Here is a 27991-nt window from a genome sequence, read left to right as displayed (position 1 = left end):
TGTTTTTCTGGAGAGGAAAGAAAGATAATAACTGCTTGGCACTGTTCAACACATGATACACGCTTACCTTTAAAGCTTGTTCAGAACCTGTGAGCACAAAATTAACCACCATATGCAAGATCACATCCCAATATGTCATGCTCAATAATCCTGAATAAGGAGGACTACTCTCCAGTTCTATACTTGCTGATTGAAACAGGATTTCACCTTCACCCTTCCTTTGCAACCAAGAGCAGAAATGAAAGACACTACACACCGCAGTCTTTCAAATGCTTTAACGTGATTTGTGACTATTGACAAGGTGAGAAAATAAAATCACGGCGTAGCAAAGCGTTCAGGGAATCTCGAATTTGAAGCCAGTTCAGCCAAGTCTGAGCTGATGCCGGAGGAAGAAGGGGAAACAAGATCCAACTCCCTGAATGGATGGTGATCGCTGGACCCGCCCCCCCCCCTTTTAGGCGTCAAAGTTTATCACTGAACAATGCAGAAGCAGCAAGGAGATTGAAAAAGGAGCCGTCAAAAGCAAGGTCAGGTGCAGGGAGCCGAAGTCTCAAAAAGAAGAAAGAAAGAAAACATTGTTTGAGGTTCGCGAAGGTAATGACGCATTTCCATCTCCCACTTTTGACACCTCCCGACGGGACGGGGGAAGAAAGACCCCAGCGCGGATGCCTCTCTTCCTAGAGAAGTGCCTAAGGCACCACCCGCGCCCACCGACGTGGGGCGGGTAGGTGGAGGCGCAGAGCCCCGTCGTCGTCTCCCTTCGGTGCAAACCGGTTGACCTCCCCCCTCCTTCCCGCCGCCATCCCCCGCGGTAATGATTAACAGCCCCGCGGGGAGGGCGAAGCGAGGGGATAAAGGGGGCTTGGCTGGAGAAAGGGGACAGACAACTCCAGCCGGTCCCGCGCCCGCTTCTCGCCGTCGTCGACGCCCGTTTCGGCCTCCCCCATGACTCGCGCCGCGACGCCAGGGCTGCTGCTCCTCCTCCTGGCCCGGGTGCTGCTGCTGTGCCGCCCGCTGGCCGGGCACCCCGGGCAGGGAGAGGCCACTTGGTCTCGCTTCGCCCGCCTGCCCTTCGAGGATGAGCTCTTCCTGGACGACACGTTCCCCGACGGCTTCCTGTGGGGGGCGGGCAGCGCGGCGTACCAGGTGGAAGGCGCCTGGAGCCAGGACGGCAAGGGGCCCTCGGTGTGGGACGCCTTCGCGCAGCCGAAGGCGCCGTCGGGGGACGTGGCCAGCGACAGCTACAACCGCGTCGAGCGCGACCTGGAAGCGCTGAGCCTCCTGGGGGTGTCGCACTACCGCTTCTCGCTGCCCTGGGCGCGCCTGCTCCCCAACGGCACGGCGCCCGCCAGCCCCGCCGCCCTGGAGCATTACGCGCGCTTCCTGGCCGGCCTGAGGCAGCGCGGCGTCGAGCCCGTGGTCACCCTCTACCACTGGGATCTGCCCCAGCGCCTTCAGGAGCTCTATGGCGGCTGGCAGAGCCCGGCTCTGGTCGGCTTGTTCCGGGACTACGCCGAGCTCTGCTTCAGGCACTTCGGCGAGCACGTGCGCTTCTGGCTCACCATGGACAACCCTTACCTCGTGGCTTGGCAGGGCTACGCCACGGGCAAGCTGGCCCCAGGCGTGCGGGGAGGGCGGGAGGTGGGCTACCGGGTGGCTCACCACCTCCTCCAGGTAAGGACGCCCAAGGAGAACATGGCTCAGGCGAAGTTCTCCATGAGTTTTGGCCACGGGGAGAGGGACGTCAGAGAATCATACAGAGTTCGAAGGGACCCCCCCCCCAAGGTCATCTAAGCCCCCTGCAACGCAGGAATCTCAACTTAAGCATCCATGCCGGATGCCTATCCCACGTTTGCTTTAAAACCTCCAGTGAAGGCACATAACCCGAGGAAAGGCGCCAAGGAGAGTGGGGCCTTTCTTCAGTCACCTCCACTTGTGATCTTTTCTGAGGCAAATGAATGACTGCTGCTGGCTCCTATTAAGTTAAGAACAGGGGTAGGGAACCGGTGGCCCTCCAGTTCAATGTTGTTGGGCTACAGGTTGAGCTGTAGTTGCCTCATCCCTGGTGTAGAATTTAAAGCAGCCTTCCCAAACCTGGTGCCTTCCAGATGTTTTGGGCTATAACTCCCCAACCAGCATGGGAATTGTAGGCCAAAACACCTGTGGGTTATTTTTAGTATATGTGCTGCCGAAGCAAGCACAACACCTGTGGGTTATAAGGTTAGGGAAGGCTGATTTAGAGCAAGGGCAGTGCAATCCTAGGCCTGTTTACTCGGAAGCAAGTTCCAGTGTATTCCATGAGTCAGCGTGTGTAAAGGAGTGCAGCCTAAGATTTGCTACATGCAGCAGACGAGTGAGCAAGGCCCAACTTATCAACACTTAGCACCTATGGAAATATAAAAAGTAGGATTCACCCCACTGCCCTCCAGTCACCCAAATACTGGAAAAACACAAAGGAGGAAAATGGTCAAGTAAGTACATCTGGCTCTTGAAGATGACCTTCAAGCCTGTTCCAATCCTGCCGTTCTATGAGACTATAACCTTCCCAAATATTAAAGCTCTATAGGAAACAATGGGATTTTTAACATTTCAGAATGCTAGAATTTTTTTCCTATAGAACAAACACCTCAACTTCTCCAGCATGTACAGGACAGCTTGTTTGCTTGTCTTATCAGGACCTATTTAACTAGACTTATCCATTGCCCTTCAGGCACCTCTGGCCAAACACACCTTGCTAACTCCTGAATCACTCACTACTTGTGGCAAATCATAATTGGAACAATCCCAGTTTATTACAGAGCCAAACTTGCTAGAGGTGTATTATTGGTGTAAGAGGTTTAACTAGAATGTTTTTATTATTGTCAGTTGCATTAATCTCCCTTCCCCCAAGGAGCTTAGTGTGGTATATGCGAGCCATTCCCCCTATTTTACTATCACAACAACCCTGTGAGGTAGGTTAGGCTAAGAGAGGAAGACTGGTCTAATGTCACACAGTGAGCTTTGTGGCTGAGTGAAGATTTGAACTCTGGGCTTCCCAGTTCTAGTTATAAACATTCCCCTGCCCGCACTGGCTCTATGATTTTAGTGTTACCACATTTAAATGCTTACAATTCCCTGTGAAGGTGAAAGGTGAGGAGGAACAAATTAAATTCTCCCCACTAAAGTAGCAAGAGCAAAAATAAATGTGTAGGCTTGCAGAAGAATAGTAATGTCAGTCTGTTGCAGATCTTTGTAGTATCCTAAAGAAGTGCAGTACAATATGATGCATATTTATTCAGATGTAAGTTCTATGTTGGATGAGATTTGCTTTCTAGTAAGTGTATTTAGGACTGCAGCCTAATTTATTGTGTCATGAGATTCTGTAGGTGACAGTGTGGTTTATCAAAGGCATAGTTAATAAATATAAACATGGGTAAAATTTCATTTCATCCAATATTGCAAGGTGAGATGAAAAGACAAACACACATATCTGAAATCAGCAGTACAATGCATTACTAGTAGCATTTATTCTATTTGAAAATGAACAAGCAGGAGAACCCACATGAATTGATTATTATATTAACCATGACCAATTCACAAAAGGAAGATATTATAGTGATAAATGAATGTGTTACAAATACCAAGCCAAGTGCAGTAAAATATGGCCGCAGACACAGTCACAGAATATACATCATCTTAACAGAGACATGAACATTGAAAATAATGTAGTTATTACCGGATGCACAAAAAGCAATCCAGTACTGTAGTCCAAATGTAAATTTCACACTCAAGAGATCCATCACTTAGCTAAGCGTTTTTTAATTTAGTGGGACTTTCTCTTAAACAAATATGTACTGGATCGCAGCCATCTATCCCACCCTTCTCCATCTCTACTCAGAAGTAGATCCTAATTTGTTCCGTGGGGCTTAGTCACAGGAAAGTGCGCATTTGATTGCACCCTTACAGCACAGTCCTGTCTGTGTCTACTCAGAAGTTCAATAGGACTTACTCAGGTTAGTGTATATAGGATTACAATGCCTTAGTTTTAAAGACCTGCAGTATTTCTCTATACGATTTAAGGTGAACAAGTTCTTGTATGTGGACTGGGTTGAGGGCCAAGAGCACTTTCCCAATCAGCATCCCTGCTGGCATCAGAGGTTGGCCTGGCAGTGATCTAAGCTCCTGTGGCACTGAGCTGCTCGTGATACATACCGTATTAAAAGCTGCGCTTGCAGCATCCAAGTCAGATGTGAGTAATTTCTATCAGCATGTCTACCAAAATTGGCACAGTGTGACAGCTCTGAGCACTAGATCATAAGCTTTGTGGTAGATAGGAAGCGACGTAATAATGATGTTGTGGCACATGCTGCTCTGTTAAGCAAAAATGAGAGGTGCCTGTTGCTTAGGGTTAGGCACAGAGAAGAATTTTGGATATATATATTTTAAGAGGAATACTGTGTTGGAAATCTTTGGTCTATTATAAGCCAAGTCCACTGCCTCTGAATTGCACCTCAGACTGTAATCCCTCTGTGCCAGCCCTTTTAGTTTTCCTTCTCCATTGCTTCCCCAAAAATTGCAAGCTTAGTACTGTAGCCCATATATGCATACAAAAAGTCCCAGGTATAATACCACACATCGCCAGAAAGGGCTGGGAAAGATCTCAGGAAAGTTGTGGCTAGATAGAGGTCTAACTTTCTAGAATGCTGCTTCCTATGATTCCAAGGAGGAAAAACAGCAGCATCTACCACAGTTTTCGGAATAAAGTTGAGAGCTGTTTCATAGATACCGTATTTTTCGCCCTATAGGACACACTTTTTCCCCTTCAAAAATGAAGGGGAAATGTGTGTGCGTCCTATGGGGCGAATGCAGGCTTTCGCTGAAGCCTGGAGAGCGAGAGGCATCGGTGCGCACCAACCCCTCTCGCTCTCCAGGCTTCAGGAAGCTATCCGCAAGCCTCCCGCGCCCGGCGGGAGGTCCTGCCGGGCACGCGAGGCTTGGGGCGGCAGCCTGCATCCCGAAGCACGGGGCGCCCTCCAGAATATGCCCCGTGCTTCGGGAAGGTGTCCGCAAGCCTCCTGCGCCGGGCGGGAGGTCCCGCCGAGCTCGTAAGGCTTGCAGGCAGCAGCCTATTCTGGGGGCTGGGGTCGGGGGAAGCTCGGGCTTCCCCCGCGCCAGCCCCGCGCCTGGGGGGAAAATAATTTTTTTCTTCTTTATTCCCCCCCCCAAAAAAACTAGGTGCGTCTTATGGGGCGGTGCGTCCTATGGGGCGAAAAATACGGTACTTCACTCTGCAGTAAGGGCTTGGAGCCTGAATTACTGATTCTGGAAGTATAGCTTAAAAAATTCTTCCCAACTCAGTAATAATAAGATTCCCAGAATTTCCATAATAAAGGAACCTGTGGCTCTTCAGATGTTGGGCTGTCTTTCTCATCCCTGACAAGTGTTGATGCTTGCTGGAGCTGATGGCCCATAGAGTCAAACAGCACCTGAATGGCCATAGGTTACCCATCCTTGCTGTAAACAATGCGTGTCCAAAAGCCTTCCTTGAAAAACACTGGAAGTGCAGGAAGAGCCCATGAATCCCATGCGTTATTTCAGCTGCTGCTGTCCCTCCTCTGTGAAACTTGTTGGTTTGGGAAATATGCCAAGTGGAGAGAGAGTCTACCACAGACAAAATAATCTGTTGCCTTTTAAAAGTATTGAAATGTCATGTTTTAAAGCTAAATTCAAATTTTAAAAAATAATAACCTGGGAAGAAGATTCATTTTGACTACAGCTATTTTTGCCATCCGTGACAAATAATGGAAAGGCACATTTTTCAGATATTTTGCCACTTCCTTTAGCAGTTTTTCATTATTTTCTTGAACTGCTGGTGAAAGATTGGCTTGTAGATATATCCCCAAATATCTAACAGAAATGTTTATTGCTGATTACCAGTATCCTCCACAGGATTAAAATTGGAACTAATCTGATTTTTTTTAAAGACAGAAATTAAACTAATTTAGTTAGGACACTGATTCCTTTGGCTATATTAGTGAAAACGTAGCACCACCTGCATATAGATAAATCTGTCCTGTGTGTCTGACCTAAACCCTTTAATTTTGTTCCATGCCCTTACTGCAATTGCTGGGGTTGCTACTGCAAATAAGATGGGGACTGCCATGTCCTTTATGTTAGAGATAATTCTGAAGTCCTCACATTAACTATAATAACTCTTGTTGAAGAAACCATCTAAATAGTTTGAATCCAACTCAAAAACTGATCCCCTCTTCTGTGCTGCATTCTATGCTTTCCGCATAGTGGTGCCAAGGTTTATCTGAGATTCCACCCCCTTTCAGATATAGGCATAACAAAGCATTTAAGTACTGCTGTTTGCCAGAAATTGAGGATGCACTTAATGATCCCTCATGAAATTTAGTTATCATTGTCTGTGGGACTTCCATCACTAAGTGATATTTATTTCACCTGCCCACGCAGTTCTCATGAACTGAGCTTTGTGAAGACATGTTTTCTCATGCACGGTTTTCCGCTCTGCAACTGGTGAAATGGTTCCAAGTGTGCCACATGTTCCATTATGTGAAAATATAGGTTCACATACCAGTGCTCTAAAACCTAGGGGCAAGTAAAGGGAAAGATAGAACATCTTTCTTGACCACATATATGGGGCTGTTGGGATTGTTCCAGAGCTGGTGTTAAGGGTCAGCATAGTCAAGCATCTGCTGAGGGACCACAACTCAGTGCGGGAGCAACTGGGGAAAGTCTCCTGGACCTGCTTCTCCTCCTCACCATTGCAAGCTGGTTGTTCAACCACCTCTTCTTATTCTGGTCCAGAAAAAGGTGATAGTTGAGCAGTAGATGTCACTTCCTGTTTGCACGTTAGCCATCTCCCTTGCAAGCAAGCAAGGGGTAACATTAAGTAGGAGTAGCGCTGGGGAAATTGGTGATAATGATGAGGAGATAGACTCTCTGAAGGAAGGGAGCCATGGCTTTTCAGGCTGGTGAGAGACAGATTCCAAAAAGCACATTGCTACCAACAGGTTGTGAGTCTGAATGTGTTCATGCTAGTCAATTCATCCTTCTGAGTCAGAGCAGGATTATAAATGCCTTTTTGACTGGCTTGCCTTTTTGACTGGCTGTTTAAAGAATTTCTCATGGGGGACCAAATGAGGATGGTATACAAAAGTTGGTTCCTTGCTCCCTTTCATTTTGGCCACAAAATGAGCAATGCAAGCAAATTATGGGCATTGGACTAGTAAAATTGTTTGAACCACTAATTTTTGTAGACCTATTTGCACCAGAAGTATTTCGTCCAGTTCTAGCCACTGCAGTTTAGGAAATATGTTGACAAATTGGAACATGTCCAGAGGAAAGTGGCAAAGTTTGTCTTGACTTACTGTTATCGTTTGTTATGAGAGAAACAAGCCACAAGCGCTGGTTCACATGTGCCAGCCTCTGCAGGGGAAAGGAAAGAGCACTGCAGGGACTTTAGGGTAGCATACACCAGTATGCTGCACATTCTCTTTAAATCATAGCTTAATTTAAACTCTGGTTTAGCATTATGTTTCCCTTCCTCTGAGATATTAGAATGAGAGCGAACAGTTCTGTCCCAAAGGGCAGAGTGGTATTGCTAGCTGTGAGGCTAATTTTCCTTAATTTTAAGTTGAAGGAAGCCAGCTGATTTTATAAGATTTGCTCTCTTATAAATGTTGCACTGTGCTTTGATTGAACGGAGGCCCTAAAGCCACCAAGAGACTTATTGCCATCTAGTTGCTAACACAGATATCTGTTAAGACTGAATACATAATTTCATAAAACAGCAAAAATGAGTAAAATAAAAATGGTTCACTGGGGACTTTCTTTCCCATAGGCTCATGCCAAAGTGTGGCATCTTTACAACAATCATTTTCGTCCTGCACAAAGAGGTAAAGTGTCAATTGCCTTAGGCTCTCACTGGGTAAGACCTCTACATATGACTGAAAACAGTATTCACGAATGCCAGAAATCTCTTGACTTTGTGCTGGGCTGGTTTGCTAAGCCTATATTTATTGATGGAGACTATCCCCAGAGCATGAAGAGTAATCTTTCCTCTGTGCTGCCTGAGTTCACCGAAGCAGAGAAGAAGTTTGTCAGAGGGACAGCCGATTTCTTTGCTCTTTCGTTTGGGGCCACGTTGAGTTTCCATCTCGTGGATACTGGCATGTTATTCCGCCAGCTGGAATCGCTAAGCCTAAGGCCTCTGCTTTACTGGATAAGCAGTGAATATAACAAACCAGAGATCTTCATTGTGGAGAACAGCTGGTACGTTTCTGGTAACACTAAGACCGATGACTCCAAGTACACGAATTATCTTAAAAATTTCATTATGGACACTCTGAAAGGTAGGCTTGTAGATGGTATTCTTGTCACCATTATTATCCTGGCACAAATTAAGGGAAACATTATCCTCACATTCATTAAATAAGTTCTGCAGAGGCTAAAACCCAGCGAGTCTTTAAACATTTATCCAGGTGTTCATTACAGAGTGAGGTTCCAAAAGAACGGGATTTGCTTGCCTCTGCGGTTGCCAAGTGCTTTCCAACAAGTTTGGATAATGTTTCTTTGGTTACAGCAAAAAGTTAAGCTGGTTGCTTAATATAACTTCATGATGTTTGTACTCTTGGCTATGAGGCTTGCAGGAGAATCAGGCAGGAGATACTCAATGATTAGTTTTAATGCGTCAGATAGCTGAGTAAATATTTGCTAGATAAGAATATATACCAAATCTCTCTCTCTTTCTCTTTCTCTGGTGTCTGTGTGCATATATAATTTCTGTAACTCCTTAAGAGTCTCTTCTCAGGCTGCAAGAATTCATTCTTCCTGTAATGAAGAAATGAAAATAACTGTTGGGAGTACTTATTCTGCTTTCACAGCTGATTTACAAAGCTGTGTCTCAGTTACATATGTCCTTATTTATATGAAAATTGAAAGGGGCTTGAGTGTTGGAAAATGCATCAGATGGTAGATACAACTTCTCTTTTTAGCAACCAAGCAGCACATTCTGTCCCCCATGGAAAACCGGGTTTGCTTTATGCCGGTGTTGGTTTTTATTTTAAAACAACTTTGATGAAAGACGTAAAATAAGTGGCAAAACTTTTATCAGCTCACCTTTACATTGACTACAGAGTGTTGTCTTTATTGTTTGCAACACTTGCTAGTTACTTTGGGATGGTCATTATTTTGAAGTAGAGTAGTATTTTAATTAAGCATGTAAATAATTAAGTAAAAGTTCTGTCTTGCTTTTCTGCTTACCTTGAAAACCCTAAATATCTTGGGTCTAGGCCACCTGAGAGACTTTGTCCTCTCATACCATGTTGCCTGCTCTCTAAGATGCCTGGGAGAGGACAATTTCCATGTCCTGTGTGTGGCTGAGGAAAGGCTGTGCAGGATGAGAGAAGAGCCTTCTTGGTGGCTGCACCAATATTCTATAATACCTCTGAATACCTTATATTGGTGCTTTTTTTCTAAAAAAAAAATATGTTTCGGAGTTCTCTCATTTTGAGTCAAGGAAATCACAATTTTATAGTTCAAATCGGGAAAAATAAATACAGCAAATGGACAGAAGTAGAAAGAACATGCATTACCTCATGCTACACAGCTGACACATGAAACGCTTGCTTCCGTCCGAGACTCAGGAAACACAGGGAAAGGAAATGAGGTTGCCATTGAGGGTAGCAACGGAACTGACGATTCACCATGCTATTCAACGGACCACACTAGAGAAGAAACTAAAATTTTAATTTTTTAAAGTTTCTTCTCCCGTTAGATTCAGAAAATGTTTAGGGGGTATGCATACCCCTACGTCCGCCCCAGAAAAAAGGACTGCCTTGTATTCTGATCTCCATTTCCCCTTCTTTCTTACTGTTCCCACTGACTGGTTAAACTTTCCTGTTCTAGAAGCATTTGCCTTGTCAGACATTATTGATAGATTGGGTAGAACCCCATTTCGGAATATTTTTATCTGTTGTGTCGGTTTTTGTGCTGTCATTTGATTTCTTTAGTGGGATTGTTTTGTTTTTAAATGTAAGCCACCCTTAGGTGATGCAAATGCACTGGACGACAGGGTTCAAGTTTCCTAAACAAATAAGTAATGCAATTTCAAAAAATACAACCACGCAAATGATTTATAAAAGCTTTTATATACCACTCTCTCATAAAACATCAGGGCAGTGTGCAGCAGTACAGAACCATCACTAAAATGACTGCGAAAATTGAGAAAATTTCAAACAACTGTATGAATAAGTCTTTAAGAGACACCTGAAAGTCAAAAGTAAGGGTACCTGCCCAATCTCTGCTGGAAGTGTTGTGCAGCATGGGACTTGATAGAGGCCAGTTGGGCTTCTGAGATGTGGGAACCAACTAAATTATATAAAACAATTAACAGTTTTGTTACACCAGTTTTGTAGAAGAAGTCACAACGAGTGAAAATACATCCTTTTATGGAGGTACCTGCTCGTTTAAAAGTACTGTATTCAAAAGCTTCCAGGCATTGCATTTTCCATCAGAAAAAATACCATGGGACCAATTCAGGTGCCCACTGGGATGTAGTGGACGGATTCTTAGGCTATTTAGGCCATATCTGCCTGGCAATATTAACACCATAGCTTGATAACCACTGAGCAGGATATGTAAGTGGTAGCATTTTTCTGAACCACAAACAAATCTGTTCAAGTGCAGTTGTTCAAATGTGTGCAGATGGGGAAGTGAGGTCATCTTATTTTTGTTGTTTTCTCCTCAGCTGTCAGGTATGATGGAGTTACTGTCATCGGGTACACGGCTTGGTCTCTCATGGATGGCTTTGAATGGCTCAGGGGCTACAGCGTTCGAAGGGGTCTGTTTTACGTTGACTTTCAAAGTCAGGATAAGAAACTGATGCTAAAGTCTTCAGGAATGTTTTACCAGAAGGTGATAGAGAACAATGGCTTCCGCCCAGTACCAGAAGACCAGCCCATAGAAGGGACTTTCCCCTGTGGTTTTGCTTGGGGGGTTACCGAAAGCTTTCTTCAGGTAAGCCAAATGAGAGAGCAAATCACTTCCTCCAATTTTCCTGTAGCACAGGTCGAAATAATAATATTGTCTTTGTTTTGTTCCTAGACATGTGTTCTAATTGGGGCCGTAGGGCCTTCCCTCTGACAAACATCACAGTTTGGGCATGTTTGGGTGCTATATTCCGGGCAGAACTCTCAGTGTGTGGGTGTCTGTGTGTACGCATCTTCCCCATTCTGTTGTGCCCCCCTGATTTAAAGCAACCACCCCCACAGATTTGTTCTTTTCAGGGACAGATCAGGCAGAGGTGGTAAGGTAACACAATCACTCCTTCCTTAGAGGTAGGCTGTACACACAGGACTTTTGTGGGCTTTTCCAGCACATATCGGGTTCCAGTGAAGGGAAGGGGGGGGGATTCATTGTTCCTCATACTGTGTGTCAATCAATTTTGACGGCTCGATATTTGTCCTTTGAGCTATTGAACAGTCTTCTATGACATTAGCATAGTAAATTAGAACAATGTCATTAAATATTAAGTTGGTTAAAATTAGCATGTCACGTATTTCTAAGCCGCATCTTTGCTGTGATTTATTTCGGTGTACTTTAGTGCACGGCAGACACATTTCCCATAAATCATTTGGACGTCATCTTAAAAGTATTCTGAACTCCCTCTGTTTTTAAAACTGATTGGTTCCTGAAAGATTTATTGCATATCTAAATCATTTGTTGATTCAAACTTTAGATACTCCAGAAAGCAGAGATAGCTAACATGGAGATCTCCAGATGTTGACTCTCAGGTCCCATTAGCCTAATTATTATTATTATTATTATTATTATTATTATTAGGTTACTTAACTTGTTTGCTTGTGAGTTTACACACTTCGGACAAATTGAATCTGCTTCTTCCTCTCTTTCCAGGTAGATACCACACGGTCCCAGTTCCTTGACCCTAATGTGTATGTTTGGGATGTCCATCATACAAAGAAGCTGATTAAAGTTGATGGAAGGGGTGCCCCAAATCGCAAGCCTCACTGTGTTGATCTTCCGGCCATCAGGCTCCAGATTTCTTTACTTCAGGAAATGCATGTCACACACTTCCATTTTTCGCTGGTGTGGCCTTTCATTCTCCCTCTAGGTAATGACTCTTACGTTAACCACACTCTCCTGTTTTACTATCAGTGTTTTGTCAGCGAATTACTCAGAGTCAATATAACTCCTGTCGTTGCTTTGTGGCAACCCATGGGTGAGAACCAAGGGCTTCCTCTTCCTCTCGCTGAGCATGGAGGATGGGAGAACCGGCAGATCGTGGACGCTTTTGTTGAGTATGCCAGGTTCTGCTTTAAAAAACTTGGCCAGTATGTCAAATTTTGGATCACAATGAACGAGCCTAGCGATGACAACTTGACATACAAAGGAGCCCATAACCTGCTGAAGGCCCATGCCAAGGCATGGCGCCTGTACGACAAAACATTCAGGAAGACTCAGAAAGGTAAAATCTCAATCGCCTTCCATGCCATCTGGGTCGAGCCCTTTTCGAAAAACGATTACAGTGCAGCTAGACGAGTTTTGGAGTTTAAGATTGGCTGGCTTGCTGAGCCTATCTTTGGAAGTGGTGACTACCCAGATGTGATGAGGCAGTGGCTTCACCGGAAAAACAGCCTAGGCTCCCATTATTTACACTTGCCTTATTTCTCGGAGGCGGAAAGAAACCTAATACGTGGTTCGTTCGACTTTTTCGCCTTGAGCCACTACACCACGTCTCTCGTAAGCGCCATAAACGAAGACCCCGCCAATTATGACCACCTCCTTGAGGTCCAAAAGCAAAATGACATCACTTGGGTGAAGTCACCTGCCAGAACTCCAGTGGTGCCCTGGGGGTTACGCAAGCTCCTCGCATGGGTCAAGGATAAATATGGCGACATCCCAATCTACATCTTAGCCAGTGGAATTGATGACGGGCAGAAACCGGATCGAGACAAACTGAGAATATATTACATGGAGCGGTATATCAACGAAGCCTTGAAAGGTAAGAGTCCTGTGGAAATGCTTATGTTCCTCAAGACCAACGTTTCTTGGTGTGTTTTCTGGAATGCTGTGTGTGATATGTAATAGCAACTATCAGTGCTTTTTGGGGGGGCACAGGGGTACGCATACCCCTAAACATTTTGTGAATCTTTGTACTTTTGTCCATTTACTGTATTTATTTTCCCCAATTTGAACTATAAAACGGTGATTTTCTTGAGTCAAAATGAGAGTACCCCTTTTTTAAAAAGAAAAAAAAGCACTGGCAACTATTATGTGTATACCCTGCCTTTTCCCCTGACAGGGGAAATAAGAGAAGCTAAAATATAGGGGGTGAAATATTTGTAATAAACATTAACAGAATTAAAACTGTGTGTGTAATAAAAACATACAGAGAATTACAATAGAAACAGCACCAGCCCTTTCATTAAAAGCAGTCAGTTCCAAAAAGTCTGTTGGAATAAAGAGGTCTTCACCTGCCAGCTGAAGGACAACAAGGAGGGAGCCAGTCTAACCTCTCTAGGGAGAGAGTTCCAAAGTCTGGGAGCAGGAACTATGCTTTGAAGATAACTGGAAATCCAGTTTTCAGCAACTGGATGAGGCTGTTGCCTCTTATAAGGGATGGACTAATTAATACATGTTGATACCCAGAGCACATGCATAGTACATTGTGTGTGTACCAAGGCAGTGTTTGGAACTCAGTGCCCTTCTGTCTGCTGTTGCTGAGAAAAAGATAGTTGCGTTTCGTTGCTATGAATAGCCACCGAAGACTTTCCTACCCCTACCCCTTGTGAAATTAAGCTATCTTAATAGCAAAATAGGGACGCGGGTGGCGCTGTGGGTAAAACCTCAGCACCTAGGACTTGCCGATCGTATGGTCAGCGGTTCGAATCCCCGCGGTGGGGTGAGCTCCCGTCGTTCGGTCCCAGCTCCTGCCCACCTAGAAGTTCAAAAGCACCTATATGTGCAAGTAGATAAATAGGTACCGCTCTCTAGCGGGAAGGTAAACGGCGTTTCCGTGTGCTACGCTGGTGCAGGCTCGCCAGAGCAGCTTTGTCACGCTGGCCACGTGACCCGGAAGTGTCTTCGGACAGCGCTGGCCCCCGGCCTCTTAAACGAGATGGGCGCGCAACCCCAGAGTCGGTCAAGACTGGCCCGTACGGGCAGGGGTACCTTTACCTTTAATAGCAAAATAATGAAGGGTAAGACGTGAGAGCCACTGTGCAAGGCCTGTTCCTTGTGATGAGATAAAGGCTGAAGGTATGTGAATTATTATTGCATGAGCTAGATGGTAATGAAATATTTGTGCTGTGTTTTTCTTGGCGTTTCATCTGTTTGTAGTGGATTTTTAATTTCATGAATGTTTGTTTTATTTTGTTGTAAGCTGCTATGGGGTTCAGTTTTAGAGCCAAAAAAAAAAAAAAAAGCAGGATCCATATGTTCTTATAAATAAACAAACTAATACTGCCATCGCAGACGGTATCGCAGTGTCAGTGCAGGGCAAGGTTACATGCAGTTAAGGCCATTGTTCAGTGCCGTAGGGATTGTCGTAGCCTGCCAATAGCTTTTGGATGCAGAAAGTATCAGTTAAAAGGCTCTTAAATGCTGGAGATCTGCTCCCTGACATAGTAGTCAGTACTAGGCTCAACAGGACAATGACCCCTAAAATTATATACTACAGTCACATCAATAGCATACATTTAAAGCACTCATGTGCCCCTTTAACTACTATGGCCTCCCCCCAACCCCACCCCAAGAATTGGGGCCGGGAATTGTAGCTCTGTGAGGGGGCTCCTTTCAGCTCTGAGCACCCCAACAAACTACGGCTTTTAGGATTGTTTGGGGGAAGCCATGACTCTCAAAGTTGAATGAGAGTGCCTTAAATGTATGTTGTGACTGCTATAGCCATAGACCAGGGGTGGAGAACCACTGGCATTCAGGCCAGGTCTGGCACACAGTGTTCTTGGGATCCAACCCACAGTCTTCCTTCTGTTTGTTTGTGGCCATTAAGTTTACATGTGTGTTTCATTTGCACAAATGATACCCTTTTCTCTAAAACTTAATTGCCAAGCAGGCAAACTTAATTGTCAAGGAGGGAATGGCAGCTGGGAAGTAAAGGTGGGAGAGAGAGAAGGAGGGAGGGAGAAGGGGGAATGAGAAAAAAGAGAGAAAATTGGGGGCAGGGAGAAAGAAAGCTTATTTCAGGGAAAGAGGTGGAAGATGCAGTGGATAGGGTTTGCAAATCAGTGTCTGTGTGTGCAAATGAATGGGTTTTTCTGAGTGTAGATGTGTGTGTGTGTGTGTGTGTGTGAGAGAGAGAGAGAGAGAGAGAGAGAGAGAGAGAGAGACACTACAGTGGTACCTCGGGTTACACACGCTTTAGGTTACATATGCTTCAGGTTACAGACTCCACTAACCCAGAAATAGTACCTCGGGTTGAGAACTTTGCTTCAGGATGAGAACAGAAATCATGTTCCGGTGGCAGCGGGAGGCCCCGTTAGCTAAAGTGGTTCTTCAGGGTAAGAACAGTTTCAGGTTAAGAATGGACCTTCAGAATGAATTAAGTACTTAACCCAAGGTACCACTGTAGTGGGCTCTGGAACCACTCAGATACTTTAAAGTGGAATTGGACTGTCATTTTTAAAGATCGAGATGCTTTATTTGTTGAAGGGAATGAATACCTAGAGTTTATATAACATATACTGGTATGGTGGTCTAGCGGTAAAACAAACACGGCACTAATTTGTTTTTCTTTGTCCCCTCTGTGTGTGTGCATTTTGTTTGTATGTGTGCTCTGTTTTGCAGCCTACACCTTGGATAATGTTAACCTCCGTGGCTATTTTGCCTATTCTTTCAGCGATAGGGGTGATCCTAGATCGTATGGACTCTATCGATATACAGTGAATCAATATGAGCCCAAGTCTTCCATGATGCATTATAGACAGATTATTGACAATTACACCTTTCCTGGCTTTGAAACCGGTGGCTTGCTCTGCCTCAAAGAGCTTATTCTGTGCCCAGAATGTGACTCGTTGCAACCCAGAAGATCTTTGCTTGCTTTCGTTTCTTTCATATTGTTTTCTTTCATTGTTACTGTATTTCTGATCACTCACTACTCCAAGAAGGTCAATAGAAGGCATGAATACGGCTTTCCTGCAGCTCATTGTCCTTCATATGCATTTCCTGGGGGAGCTCAGAAATAATTATACACCCGACTGTGATTATTGTTGCACCATTAAATCATTCATGCTGCCCAGTGTTGTGGAGCACTAAATGTGAAAATGGATTGTTCCCACGAAGCTTGTGTGACTCCTTTCTGTATTAGCACTTTAGGTTAGCAGGCTTCCTCCCCCCCCCCCCCCAGTTTGCTGGTGGTGTAGCACCCATCCCCTGATCCACTGAGGGGGAGTCATAGTGAGAATAATGCTTCATAGTGAGGTCAATGCAGGCCTCATTGAACAGACTGAGTGTATTTTTCGTTGAGGATAGGGGATGTTCTAACATGAGTTTAATCATACCTGATATTTTGAAATTTAGCTTTTCTTCTCTGATGGTGAATTTCTAATTCCACCCCTGTTTCTTTTAGCTGAAGGACTAAAATTAGTCTGATGGAATGATCAGTTGATTCACTTAGACATACATTGTATTTTGGGTAGATGTGAGTAGGGTTTGCATGCAACACTAAACCATGTTTTGGCATTTATGATAATGTATCCACCTCCCCCCCCACCTTACATCCCCCCTTTCCCCCAGCAATGAGAAGAGTGGCAGATTCCATTTCGAAACCCTAAACTGTGGTTTAGCTTAACTGCTGCTGGTTAAAACAATGGTTTAGCATTATGTCCAAACCAACGTAGTGGATCATAAACATTTGATTGCTAAGGCCTTAGAATGAAATTAATTTGTTGTCCAGTCTAAGACTCTTAGGCTCTGGTCATATCAAGGATAGATTCAGCAACTGGCTTTGAGCAGTTTCACTCTTCATCTGAATAATGCCCCCACCTTTGAACATGGAGCTAGATTTTAAAGATGGATTCTGATGGCAGGAAAATGGGACTCGTATCTGGAATCTGTTTATAGCTTCATGTTGATGTATGGCTATACCATTCCAAATTAATTTAAGGAGATAAGACAAGAGCAAGAGTGAAAACAAGTAAATGCAATTTTTTTTCTAGAAAGAGGAGAGCTTCGTAGCCAAAGCGGAATTGCTAAAGTGAGATGCGATTTTGATATTTTAGTGCTTTGATGTTGATTTATATGTATAAAAGGCAGCAGCTGATGCCATAATACTGCCTGTCCTTTGATTTGCTAGTATTATTGTCACACTAAGGGACTGTGGCCAGTCTATGTTTTACTTTACTTGACCTGAAGGGATTGTGTTCTTGTGGGAAAGCAATGCAAATGGTTTCTGGTAGTTGGGGGTGGCTTCACTCAATAAAGGTAAGTGACAGCCAGGAGGATTTAAAAGGTCGTAAGTTTTAGACAATAAGAAAAGGTCAGTAACTGAGAATTGTTTTGGTATTTTCAAGCAACAAATGGGAGTTATACCCTGACCATTTTTGCCCTTGAATTGGGCAGCTATATTAAAGTAAGAAAAATGAAATAGCAGCCATAAATCTCAAGGCACGAAGAAACTTCTTTTTTTTTCTAGAAACAGATCCAAATTACTGCTACCTTTTATATTTTCCAAGGAAATGCTTCTACTCTATCTCCAAGTACCCTTTTATGCACTTAGGCTTATTTTCACCTAGCATGTTCTAACCCAATTTAAGGCAGCTGTCCCGTAAGTGCATTTACTAGGGACAAAACCCGCTGAACACAATGGGGTTTACTTGCAAGTAAAGATGCCTGTGATTTTGCTGGAAGTATTCGTATTCTGTCTATCCGTGATCTCTCAGCATGCATGAGAGGGCATGCCTTCAGCCAAATTTTATTCAAAAGTACAAGGTTTGAGGCAAAAGGTTGTTTCCAGTGCTGTGCAAAAGGCATTTGACTGATGCAGTGGGACTTCCCTTTCCTCTCCCTCTGTGCCCCCCAAAATTTGTTCCAAAGGATCCTCCAGTTTTCTGAAGCAGACTGTGAAGATGCATGGGGAGCTGCAGGGGATAAGAGGAGGCAAAGACCCTTTGTGCATGTGGAACACCAGTGTTGGATACAACCCAACATTTTCATTACATTACAAGTTGACGTTCTCAGACTCTGCATATGGGATTCAGCACTGCATGCTTGAATTTTACTCTGCAGATCACCGCTACAGTTTTCTATTTGGTACATTGCGAGGCAGTGTTTTTCACTGTGCAATGAAGTGCTGATTGATCAGTAACACGAATAGTTGCGGTGTCCCTACAGTTTAACATTCTAGGGCTCGGAATGTGGGCCTGGGTGGAAACTGTACATTTAGATACACCCTAAAACCCTGACACTCACAAGCACAGCCTGATAACTGTTCCAGGAAAGGAAAAAACGGTAAGGGAAGATGTGATTGCTAGACAGTGAAAGATGCATATTCCAATCGCTGCCGAGTTAGCCTAGCAACCACTTGGCATTTTCTCATCACCAACTAATTTGTGCATGTCCTCACAATCTCAATGAACACAGAGAGAGGCAGTGGTTTGCAAAGTTACCTCTAGACCCATGACGAAAAAGATGGACAGCCCTCTCATCTTGAGAAGGCATCTTGCGACAGCAGGCTGAGAAAGAAACCATTTTGAGTGATGTGATTATTAGCCAACAGATAAGCAAATATAAGATAATGTGACAAGATTTTATCTAGCTCAAACTGCCATCTATGTGTACATATCTTTTTGAGATTGCAAGGAACTTGCAGTGGGGCTAATACCTGTGCAGATTTCCATTGTACAGAAGATTTAGCTACATATGCAGAGCTCTTTGAAATAAAATAATCTATTTACTCAAATCTAATGCTCACCTTTTTTGGCCAAATTATGTTGTTGAAATTAAGGAGTGCATTAGATTCGATGGCACATTTACATTCGCCAGAAAATATTTTTTGGGGTTTCAAGGTTCTGAAAATTGAGGTGCGCATTAGATTCGATGGCGCATTAGACTCAAGTAAATACAGTATAGCAATGGCTGATAACATGTAAACATTTTTATGTTGATTAGATACATGAAAAATAAGACATTTTATGCATCAAGATTCCAGGAGTTTGGGCTTGGGTCAGCTGTTTTTCTGAATGCTTCAGTGGAATAAGCCTGGATTGTGGCTCTCAGTGTGCCAGGAAACATTCAGCACACTGGGCTGAGGTGAGCTGGCAGTTGACATTAATTCAAAATACCTGGCCACCATGCAGAAATTCTTTCTCTCTAAAGCAGCTTAAGTTCATTTCAGCTCATTCAACAAAGTTTGTATGAATCAGTCTTTGATGATGATAATAATAAAAAGTTCAGAAACCATCATTTCATATGGTGCCTTAGCAGGCAAAATGTATGTGCTGCTTTCAACTAGTCAAAACAGCTTTTGAATAGGAAAAAAAAGACAGCTCTGCCTTGCCACTTATTGCCCATATTAATGTGACCCAGTTCCCTGCCTGTTGCAAATAGCACATTTCCCCCCAATATTTATTTGTAAATTATGAATTTACACTTTTCTGTGAAGCGCACCCTATGTGTTAGATGGATGGAGAGTGCAAACAGATTTTATTTTTTATGAAGCACCGTATATTATTTAATAAAATAAGTGGTATGTAAAGATTAATGGATTTTGTTTGATATTGCAAATCTGCACACAACATAGTTGACTCTGTGCACTTTTAAAAACTATGTTATTTGTCAATAAATGTACATTGAATGCTACCTTCTGGAAAACTTTTAATGTAACACTCAAAAGTATATTTTTATCCAGAATATTTTTGTGGAATTGATAGTTTTTATGGAATGTATGACAATAGATAAGTTAATTGCAAGTTAACAATTGTATGTTGTGTTTATTACCTTGTTTATAAATTGTGCTTTAACAGTTGCCTCTTTTACACAGTCAGATTTATTTTCTTTGCACTGTTGCAGTTTGACCATCTTCTCTGGTTCAGCCAGGTGGTATTTCTAGATTTATAACCTTGGATATCTTGAAGTATCGGGTGCTTAAGATCAGTTGTGCCCAGTAGGCTAACCCTGGAATTCTTTGATCTGAGTGGGTTCTCAGGTGTAGGAAGCATATGATATCACTTTCTGAGGGTGGAGAGACCACTGATTTCAGAGACCTGATACTGGCCTCACTTTCCCCAACACCCCAGAAACATCCATGGATTTTGCCCCACAAATGTTATCATTGTTTGCTTCCCTCCCATTGAGACTGAAACTGAAAAAAAAATGAAAAGGAAGGGGGATTTCAAGGGTGCTACTTCTACCTTGCAGGGCTTTTGAAGGCCAGTTTTTTTTAGTTATATTAAATTTAACAGCCATCCCTGACATTAGGCAGAGTGAGGCTGCTGCATCAGGTGACAGGTGCTGGAAAGCGGGGATTGATGGTGAGTGTTGGAGGACAGCTCTGTGTGGCATATAGCCTGCCCTGTATCCTGTAAGCTGCCCTGATGTGTGTTGGAGGAACTGGCCCATTAACAGTGTTGAGGTGAGATTCATCTGTTAGTCTGGTTGGCTTCTGTATGTGGAATGGTGGTGGTGGTGGTGGTGGGTTGTTCCTGTTTCATTTTGTCCTAGCCAGCAAAATATATCGAGACACCTCTATCTGGGACACCCTGTGGGTTAGATGTTTGAGTCCCACTCTGCACAGACTGTCTCTTATTTCCCCACATCTCTGTAACATGCAGACCAACTCTTGGTGGCATCCTGCAGATAGATGAATGTGAGGGATGGCTATGAGAAACACATTCTGGAACATGAACTTTGGCACAGACTACTTTACCCCATGCGGCCTTTAGGCTTGCCTTCAGCTATCCTATGAATGAATAATTGGAATTAATAGTTAACTAGAAAGTCAAGAAGATTTTTAGGTTTAAGGATGAAGTACAGTCTCCTGTGGTTTCTCTCCCCCCCCCTCCCCACCTCATCTCAAACCTCCTGAAATGCTTCTGCTTCCCCCTAGCCACATGACTCCACCTATCAGAAACTCTTGCTGTCATTCCTAAAAACCCACAAATATTCATGTAAGATAAGTTCTATCCATCTTCACCCCTGCAATGTGCCAGCCTCACTTTTACATCTTAAAGGCTGAACCTGAGAGATGTGCACAAGTTTAATGTTGTTAACCAGTAACATTTCTGTTGGTGCTGGAGGAGACTCTTGAGAGTCCCATGAACTGCAAGAAGATCAAACCTATCCATTCTTAAGGAAATCAGCCCTGAGTGGTCACTGGAAGGACAGATCCTGAAGCTGAGGCGCCAATACTTTGGCCACCTCATGAGAAGAGAAGACTCCCTGGAAAAGACCCTGATGTTGGGAAAGATGGAGGGCACAAGGAGAAGGGGACAACAGAGGACGAGATGGTTGGACAGTGTTCTCGAAGCTACCAGCACGGGTTTGACTAAACTGCGGGAGGCAGTGGAAGACAGGAGTGCCTGGCGTGCTCTGGTCCATGGGGTCATGAAGAGTTGGACCCGACTAAACAACAACAACATTTCTGCAGGGTATGTGACTGGATGTCACCTTTCACACAGTTCCTGAGGATGCTTCGTTATATTACTTTAATACCCTACCTCATCGGAAATATGGTACTGTTGATTTGCTCCTGGCTGATGCAAGAGATCTGTAGTTAGATGCACCCAGGTATAAATTCAGTGCAAGTTTTTAAGGAATGTGACACACATGAGCCTCAGGAATGTTACATGGCTTGCCTTGGTTTGGGCATCACTTTATTAGTTCTCTCCATTTCCAAAGTTCAGAGGTGAACACCAGTCTTTATTTAGCCAAAGCATCACCATCCACACATAAGAGGAAGGTATCAGTGCACTCAAGAGAAACCCAATATTTGCAAAAGTACAGAAAATATTTAGGTGCAGGGGAGCCTAATGGGGTGATGCCAAAACCTGCCCAGTACGGACTAAGCTGCTCATCTATGGAATGCTGATTGACACCCTTGGATTTTTTTGTGGGAAAACGGTCGGAGGGGGAATGGATTGGAGTATCCTGGGGAAAAGCACAGGAGACTGAGCAGGTGCATGCCACACTGGAACATTTTGTTACAAGTCCAGCTTGTTTAAGTCCCAGCATCAGCTGGAAATGCTATTTTCTATTTTGACAGGCAGACGTTCAATGCCTCACAGAGGCGATTGGTCTGAAACCGCTGTTCTGTCAAGTGTGCACATGCATGCATAGGACACAGGAGCCCCACACTTTCAGCTCCTGTAGCTGCCGTCTCCTCTTTCCCAGCTTCATCATCCACTGAGAAGATTGGTGCATCTAATATGGCTTTGTAGCCTTTGGTTACTCATGAGCAAAGGAATTTCTGCATGAGTTTGTGGATAACTAGCTAGGAGCTTTGCAAGCTCCCTATTTTTAATCAAGAAACATGTATAAATTATGTGTTCCACACTCAACAGCCTGAGGGAAATGCTACCTCTGGAAGAACTAATATACGTTTGTAAAACTATACCATCACAATCTTTTATGGAAACCTCTAAGGAGCTGGTTTCATTCTACGATGCATCAGTTTCAAATAGGCTTTGTTGTTCTCTGATTCTTGCCATGCCATTGTTCATACATTATGTCCCAGGTCTCACTAAAGGGCTTTTCACAGCTGTATATTTGACTCCCAGCATCTCCTTGCCATGGACTTGTACAAAATGCAGGTGTGAACTTCCTTTTCTGGTGGTGGTTTCTTTGGGTCGAAAATCACCAGGGTTGGGGCTGCTTGAGGCTTCCTATCAACTGATAGCTGTGTGTGGATGTGTGTGTGTGTGTACCATTGGAAAAAGGCAGCTGCCACAGGTGGCAGATGTTTCTGGGACATGGCAGGAAATGGTAGCACATTGCTGGAGTTGTCTGGTGCATGGCCTGCTGGGAACTCCTTCGCCTCACCTGCTGTTCTCAGCCTGCTGTACGGTAGAAGTTGCTGTCCCATCAGAAGTGTTGAGGTAAGATTTGACTGTCAGCCCATCTGGCTTCAGTACATGAAAGAGGTGGGGTACCATCCTGTCCTTTGCCCCTGACAGCAAAACATCTCAGGTCTGTCCTGAATGGGAGCCTGAAATGTTTGAAATCCCACCCCCCCAGCCTTCCATGTGCCCAATGCTGCTCGGTGCCCCACACTGGGTGTTTTTTATATTGGGGAAAATCCCACAGCATCCCACTCCCCCAAGCTTCTGCATCTTAAACACACATAGATTCAGCAGGTGATGCTTTTCCTTGCCTGGAGATGCAGTGATGCAGAAGGACTGGCCTCTTAAAATTTCTGCTTCCCACGCCTCTTTTTTTACAGCCAGCCTGAAAAAGAGTGGGGAATTCTAAGAGCCACACCACACATTGCTGGGACAGGGGATTTCTAGACTAGATGTTTCAGCAAGCAAAGGAGTCAAACTGAGCAGCACATATTGTTCTCTGACCTTGTACAACCCTGGCTGCTTATAGGGTTACTCCTCCCCAACTTCTCTTGCCCGCCAGATGGAAGTTGTTCGTGTCCATGAATGCAATTTGATATATTGAGAGGAAGATGAGTGCTTTGGGGAAATCCGTTAAATATAAGGTAAGTAGATGGGCTATTGATTATTATAAAGGTTTGTATCCAGACTTGTGGTGCTCAGAGTTTCACTCATGTTGCTTTGCTTGAAGGGGAGGCAGTTTCTCCTGCTCCCCTTTGAAAATTTGCTTTGGAGGGTTTGGGGTCTTCTGCAACAGCCTGGGAGGTGGTACCTCCTCCCTCCTTCCTTCAGTGAGAGTCTTGGCTTGCTTGGATTCCCATTTGCAAATGGGAGGCGACGTCTGGGTCTAACTCTCTATAAAAACAAATGTAACAGCAAACACTGGTATATAACCATAACTTGGATATCTCAGCAGGTTTGGAGCCACTGCAGGAAAGGCACATCACTTGAAAAGTGATGCAGCTGATCAGATCAAAAACACTGCGCAGCTTCACCAAGAATCCTGAGATTCAGAAGGCAGCAAGATTTGTAAGTAAAAGTGGGGCAGTCCCCTACAGAAGGAGCCTGTTGAGAAAAGTAAAAAATAACTAAATGCGGGGATGTTTTAAAATTAAGATAAGCCTTAATTTTTCAGTGATGTACCTAGCACACTTAGAATAAAGTGGTAAAAATGGAAACTGTGCGAAGCTTGCATCTTAAATAATTGGAGGAATATAGCAGGACTCTGGTGGTATATGTTGACAACTCAAGCAGGGATGGGTGAATCTGTCATTTTTAGTTTCTCTCAGTTTCTAAGTTTTTTCCCCAGTCTTAAGTTTAGCTCTCCACTTTTCCATATCAGTTAGCAATTCTTTTTGAAAAAAGTCCTGATGAAAATTCATCAGCATATTTTTTGGGCGGATTTTCTTCTAACACACACATTTTTGTATGTCATTACATCTAATATAATGGATTGTTGTATGTTATTTTGACTAATACATACATTTACATTGCTACGAACTAGTAGATTGCCTTCTTTTTAGAAGGCAATGCAAAACTTTTCTGAACCGAAACTGCTTCAGAGGATCTCTGCAATCAATATTGCTTTTACTAGATGTAAAGTTTATAAGTGATTTTACGGCATTGTTTGGATTCCACCCCTGCCCCTGGAAAAGAATTAAAAAAAAACAAAGCAGAAAATGAAATTTGTGGACAGTGAAGATGTAAATGTAATATAAAGATACATCAAATTAACAGTGATTCTTTTTTTTAACAGATAGCTGGGGTAGGAATGGAAAAACGAATCAGATAACATTTTAAGAAATACTATATAATAGCATGTTAACAAAAAGTAATACTGATGGTAAATCCAATCCTTCAGTATATGCCACTTTATTCAGCTCCATGTTATATATTTACAGGTTGTTTTTGACTGATAACAAGACGTGAGGTAAAAAAAAATTGAGGTATTAATATGAGTACATTAAAAAAAACACACAATGGCCATATTGACTTAACAATGGCACTATAACACTTAATGAAAACATGGTAGTGTTCTTCTGATAGATAAGATTAATACTCATTTAAAAAAGAAAACATAGTATTTCACAGATACATGGTTGCTAGATGACGCAAGCATATCTACTTGACTTCTATCTCTAAACACGGGAACCAAATGGAATTGTAGCAGAAGTCTGAGGCAGTATCCAAGGGGCCCTCCCCTCCAGATGCCATTGACTGCAACTCCCATCTTCCCCAACTATTGACTAAATTGGATGGGGGCTGACAGAAGTTATTGTCCACAAGAAATGGAGAGTACCTCATTGCTTACCCCTTATCTGAGGCAACGGGAGATGATCCATGTCTCCCCAAACCCAAGTTTTCCTGACCCTATCCAAACATTTAATCCACAGAACTCCACAGCAAAGTGAAATGTTAAAGCCCAATTTCTACTTCGCTCAGAACATGTTCTACCATACGAGAGAAAAATAGAGGGAGACTTCTCGGGGCTGCTGACTCCCTCTTTGTCCATTCCTAGATGGTTATGAAATATAATTTTATTCCAGCCAGTTTTTAAACGTACTATCCATTATTTGTTGGAATTATACTTTGTGGCTGCAGTTTTTAATGTTTATAATGTATTTATTGTTTGAAACTTTTTGGATGTATTTTTATCAGAAAAGTGTCATATAAATGACACAATGTGAGGAAATATTTTTGCCCTAAGGAGATCATGATTCAAGTCCACTAACTTCAGTTAGACCCTGTCCAAGTCCAGAGTCTAAGAAATGCATTTTAGTAGATAGTTAGATAAAGCAGGTCTAGGAATTATAGCAGCAAAACTTTCTGTATGAGAGAGAGGACAGTAGTCTTCCTATACTATATATAGCCTGAGGGAGATGAGTCATTCATATCCCCTCCACTTTTCATATATTCTTTGGAATTGGTCAATCATACATACAGAAGGAATCTGCTATAAATGTTTATTTATAGCTTTAAAAACCAATTTGATTGCAAATAACTATGCATTATTTCCTCAAGCTTGCCATGTGATCCTGGAGGCCTATCTGGGTTCAATGGAATCTGATTTTTTCATATCAAATACTGTGAATTAGAAATTTATTTTTTAGTGATGGGCAAAATCTATGCATTCTAAGTTGGAATAGGCTGCATCCCTCTCAGGCTTTTGGGGGCAATTCTCAATTTTTAAGGAAAGACAGCAGGAGAAGCTCCCTCACTTTTGCTGGCCCTCTCAGCTGCTGATTTCCTTTCTCAGTCTTTCCCCAAATGTACAAGTTGTAGTGGAAGAAGGAAAGTGCAGCCAAGAGAGCTTGTGAAAATGACCTGTTTCCCCTAAATCCCCATCTTTCAGCAATTGAGACTTTTGAGCATATTTGAACTATCCATTCAGGACCAGCCCTGGACATTTTGCTGCCTGAAGTTAAGAACAAAATGGCTCCCTTCCTATCCCATCCCATCCCATCCCATCCCATCCCATCCTATGAGGCTGGCATTTGAATCATACCTCAACACCTAGTGATGGGACAACATCCTCTACCTGAACAAACTAGGACAGCAAACTAGCTCAGGGGTAGTAAATATAGGTCACACAATCTCTGTCGCACATCTTGCTACCCCTCCACTCCCCAGGATGTGCTTCCTGGGGTGACTGCCTCATTCTGCCTAATGGTAGAGCTGGCCATTTCCATTGTTATGGAATGCTGGGAATTGTAGGGTTGTTGGTTCTTTTTATGTCTAGGTCTATGAGTCAGGATAATTAAAATAAAACAACAAAAAATTGCACCTCCCAAAGTGAGCAAAGCAAGGTCCAAGAAGTCTTTACTGAACATGCTTGACCTAATTCTGCGCACTATAGCTGGATTTTTTAAAAATAGCCTTTCCAGTCAATGAGTCAGGAGAAATAAAAGTCAATATTTTCTATATCTTACCTCTGCAGAAGCAGCCTTAAGCTTTCACCTCAACAGCTGCTTCCCCTCCTCACCTCATCCTCCTACAACTTAATAAGTTTGTGGAAGTGTGGAGGAGGGAAACAGGCTGATGAGCTGAGACAAAATGCCAAGGGGCTGACTCAACCAGGAATTACTTTGGGACTACTAAAGTGACAGAGGTCATTTACTGACTCCTTCCAAACTTATCATTCATCCCTACTGATTGTACAGGTATAGGAAAGACTGGGTAAGGGGTTGAATTGGTGTTATGTCATTTTTGGATGATCTTGGTGTATGATGGCTCTGCCAGTGAGTGTGTTTGAAAAAGTTGGTTCCAGTTTACGGTGCCAACTTTCTGGTTTGTATTGTAGGCCTAAATCGGTCTTCTCCAACCTGGTGGAGTGCCAACCTGGTCCAACTGAAAACCCAGAAGCATGGCCGATGGTCCAACAGAGTTGGGGAAGGTTAGTGAAAATTATATATTTTATTACATCAATCCTTGGGGTAAACATAAGTTCTAACAAATTATTACTGTATGATCCTGGCAAAGAAGGAAAGTCTTTATGCACCACCATCAAACACAACTTCCTGGTACAAATCCAGATAAATTTGAGTACTGAAAATACAAGACATTTCCCTGCATAGCCTTAAAGAGAGAAGTTGCTTCCCCCAATCTACATATTTACAATAAATATTGCTGCACTACTGACAGGAAGCATCTCCTGAGGCACCTACAGTAATTCAATATGGCTTATCCTCTGGTTTTGAGTGACAATTTCTGCATTTAGGATTATGATGTTTTGGAATGGCTTGATAGGTATTCAGCTGTACACCAGCATTGAGAAGATTGACTTGACACTACTCCCATTCTTTCTCTGTGGCCATGTTAAGGGCCATGTTAAGGGCCATGTTAAGGCATGGTTTTTTCCATTGGATGGACTTGTACAGCATGGAAAGGAAATACCACATGACATATTTTTGGGCTTT

The 27991-nt window shown here is 43.3% G+C and overlaps 1 protein-coding gene across 4 annotated transcripts; it reads left to right on the top strand.

The window, feature by feature from the left end:
• Positions 1-144: 144 nt before the first annotated feature.
• KL (klotho) lies at positions 145-26522 on the top strand. Of its 4 annotated transcripts, none has more exons than XM_081909343.1 (5): positions 145-594; positions 7847-8357; positions 10754-11022; positions 11920-13027; positions 15829-20396. In XM_081909343.1, the coding sequence occupies exons 1-5, from the start codon at positions 424-426 to the stop codon at positions 16224-16226; spliced, it is 2457 nt and encodes an 818-aa protein (XP_081765469.1). In that variant the 5' UTR covers positions 145-423; the 3' UTR covers positions 16227-20396. The 4 variants fall into 4 exon arrangements, with proteins under 4 accessions (XP_081765469.1, XP_081765468.1, XP_081765467.1 ...); XM_081909342.1 differs by lacking the exon at positions 15829-20396 and adding an exon at positions 23992-26522 and having other exon boundaries at positions 449-1674; XM_081909341.1 differs by having other exon boundaries at positions 449-1674; positions 15829-20398.
• The last annotated feature ends 1469 nt before the right edge of the window (positions 26523-27991 follow it).

The sequence above is a fragment of the Podarcis melisellensis genome (assembly GCF_964234715.1).
Source record: "Podarcis melisellensis genome assembly, chromosome: 4".
Taxonomy (NCBI): domain Eukaryota; kingdom Metazoa; phylum Chordata; class Lepidosauria; order Squamata; family Lacertidae; genus Podarcis; species Podarcis melisellensis.
This window is presented reverse-complemented; position numbering and strand designations above follow the sequence as displayed.

Coding starts and splice junctions, on each gene's coding strand:
- KL (XM_081909341.1), top strand. CDS start 946: ATGACTCGCGCCGCGACGCCAGGGCTGCTGCTCCTCCTCCTGGCCCGG. Junction 1,675..7,846: donor TGGCTCACCACCTCCTCCAG/GTAAGGACGCCC, acceptor TCTTTCCCATAG/GCTCATGCCAAAGTGTGGCA. Junction 8,358..10,753: donor CATTATGGACACTCTGAAAG/GTAGGCTTGTAG, acceptor TTTTCTCCTCAG/CTGTCAGGTATGATGGAGTT.